The sequence below is a fragment of the Vicugna pacos genome, chromosome 6 (genome assembly GCF_048564905.1).
Source record: "Vicugna pacos chromosome 6, VicPac4, whole genome shotgun sequence".
NCBI classification, from domain to species: Eukaryota; Metazoa; Chordata; class Mammalia; order Artiodactyla; family Camelidae; genus Vicugna; species Vicugna pacos.
The window spans coordinates 8,607,989-8,610,684 of record NC_132992.1 but is presented as its reverse complement, the minus strand read 5'-3'; the positions used below and the strand labels follow the sequence as shown (position 1 = coordinate 8,610,684).

The following is a 2,696-nucleotide window of genomic DNA, read 5'->3' as shown; positions in this document are numbered from 1 at the left end:
CGCCTCCTCATACCTTCACACCGCGCACCCAGGCCGGCGCGTTCCGCTCCCCGCCGGTGGCCGAGGCTCTTCCCCCTGGCCCAGTCTTGAGCTGGAAGTGATTCCTATTGGCCAAGGTGTCCATGTAAATAGGTGTGAAAGAAACTGGAGCTGGCCCGGCTCGCCCCTCTCGCGCAGTCCCCTCCCTCTGCAGCCCCCGCTCCCCCTCCTCCTCCTCCTCCCAAGGCGATTGTCATATGATAGCTAAGAAGTGGCACATTAATGAAGCGCCGCTACAGGGGTCTTTTCTGCTCCTGTCACCGCTTAAAACTATCAGATGGTTCGAGAGAGGACATGGAGGCAGCCACCTAGCTCAGCAGAGCTGCGGAGCCCACAGCAGCGCCCTCCGGAGCCCCGAGGCCGCCGCTGCCGCTGCCGCTGCCGCTGCCACTGCCCGCGCTGGGACTCCGCAGCCGAGCTCGGCCGCCCGCGGAGCGCACCGCCAGAAGCGCCGCGGAGTGGGCGGCGCGGGGCGCTGCGGGCCTGAGCCGCTGAGGTCAGAGACGCGCAGAGCCCAATCGAGCCGGGACGCGGCGCGCCGGGAGGGACGCGGCGAGGAGCAGCGCTATCCCGGATGCGGACGCGCAACTTGGGGTAACTTTAAGGTGAGCCGCTCTCGGTTGCATCCCTGCCCCTCGTCCCCGCTCCAGGTCCAGGCTTACTTGCAGGCTACCCTCGCGTCATTCGCGAGCTTCCCCTCTCGTGCCCCCTGGCCGCGCCCCGCTCGACCCTGAAAGTTGCTGGCTACAGAGCTCGGGCGCTGGCTGATCCAGCGCCGCAGCCCGTACTCGCCACTCCCGAAGTCTATACTGGGCCTGGCTGACCTAGCGCTATCTATCTGTATGTGCATCCACTTCCTCCTCTATTATCTTCCCCCTTTCCCAGATCCGAGCAGGCCCGTGCGGACCCAGAGCTAGAAAAGGGCAAAGAAGAAGATGCCTCGGCCCGGCCGTAACACGTACAGTGACCAGAAGCCGCCCTATTCGTACATCTCGCTGACCGCCATGGCCATCCAGAGCTCGCCCGAGAAGATGCTGCCGTTGAGCGAGATCTACAAGTTCATCATGGACCGCTTCCCCTACTACCGGGAGAACACGCAGCGCTGGCAGAACAGCCTGCGCCACAACCTCTCCTTCAACGACTGCTTCATCAAGATTCCGCGGCGGCCAGACCAGCCCGGTAAGGGCAGCTTCTGGGCGCTGCATCCCAGCTGCGGGGACATGTTCGAGAACGGCAGCTTCTTGAGGCGCCGCAAGCGCTTCAAGGTGCTCAAGTCGGACCACCTGGCGCCCAGCAAGCCCGCCGACGCTGCGCAGTACCTGCAGCAGCAAGCCAAGCTGCGCCTCAGCGCGCTGGCAGCCTCCGGGACGCACCTGCCCCAGATGCCCACCGCCGCCTACAACCTGGGCGGCGTGGCGCAGCCCTCGGGCTTCAAGCATCCCTTCGCCATCGAGAATATCATAGCGCGCGAATACAAAATGCCTGGGGGGCTGGCCTTCTCCGCCATGCAGCCGGTGCCTGCTGCCTATCCACTCCCCAACCAGTTGACTACCATGGGCAGCTCGCTGGGCACTGGTTGGCCACACGTGTACGGTTCCGCAGGCATGATCGATTCGGCCACCCCCATCTCCATGGCTAGTGGCGATTACAGCGCCTACGGGGTGCCATTGAAGCCTCTGTGCCACGCAGCGGGTCAGACGCTGCCCGCCATCCCCGTGCCCATCAAGCCCACGCCGGCCGCAGTGCCCGCGCTGCCCGCGCTGCCAGCGCCCATCCCCACCTTGCTCTCGAACTCGCCACCCTCGCTCAGCCCCACATCCTCTCAAACAGCCACCAGCCAAAGCAGCCCCGCCACTCCCAGCGAAACGCTCACCAGCCCGGCCTCCGCCTTGCACTCAGTGGCGGTGCACTGACCCGCAGAGGCCGGCGCCCCTTCTTGTTCCCCTCCCCGCCAGCTCACTCGCCTTCCCTGGCTCCCAGTCCTGCCCTCCCCGACCCGGGACCGCCACCTTAACTTGTCCATTTCACCTTAGGCCTACCCTCTCTCCCCCACGAGAACTTTGTTTCAGGCCCAGGAGACAAAACACAAACTTGCAGATGGGCCTGAAGGCGCGTGGGAGCTGTCCTCGTCCCCAAGAGGGGAAGGCAGGGGGCACCTGAACCCAGTCGTCCCATTCCCGGGACCCCCGAAACCCCCTCCCACTGAAGAGGCATGGGAAATCCTGCCTCCCGGCGTCTCGGAGAGGAGCGCCTCTTCGCTCGGCCCGGATCTGCGGGGCTCCGGCCACGGCCAGTTAAGTTTCAAGCCCAGAGAAACCGCCTCAGAGGCTTCCTCGAACGATCTTCCCTGAGGGCTGCAGCCGCACAGCGGAGGGCCAGATCTCTGTTTACGTCTTGGAAATCTGCCGCGAAAAAGGACCGCTAATCTTCCCACCCTACTCGCCTCCGCCCATCCGCCAGGGGCTGGGCGGACCACAGCTTCCCGGAGTAGCGGCCCTGCCTCCCCGGCTTCTGGGGAGGTTTTGGTTTTTTTTTTTCTTTTTCTTTTTTTTTTGTATTGGGTTTTGTTTCCTGCCAGAGGCTCCAAGGCGCTGGGAGTTGAGGGGAGAGACTACCAAGCTGGGAAGGGGACGTTTGTTCTCCATACAAGCAAAACA

The 2,696-nt window shown here is 64.1% G+C and overlaps 1 protein-coding gene across 1 annotated transcript; it reads left to right on the top strand.

Annotated features, from left to right (window-relative positions):
- The first annotated feature begins 222 nt into the window (after positions 1-222).
- On the top strand, positions 223-2,167 carry FOXB1 (forkhead box B1). Its single transcript, XM_006210993.4, has 2 exons — positions 223-644; positions 925-2,167. The coding sequence occupies exon 2, from the start codon at positions 975-977 to the stop codon at positions 1,950-1,952; it is 978 nt and encodes a 325-aa protein (XP_006211055.1). The 5' UTR covers positions 223-644; positions 925-974; the 3' UTR covers positions 1,953-2,167.
- The last annotated feature ends 529 nt before the right edge of the window (positions 2,168-2,696 follow it).

Bases quoted from the DNA above. Each gene is read 5' to 3' on its own strand.
- FOXB1 (XM_006210993.4), top strand. From the start codon at position 975: ATGCCTCGGCCCGGCCGTAACACGTACAGTGACCAGAAGCCGCCCTAT.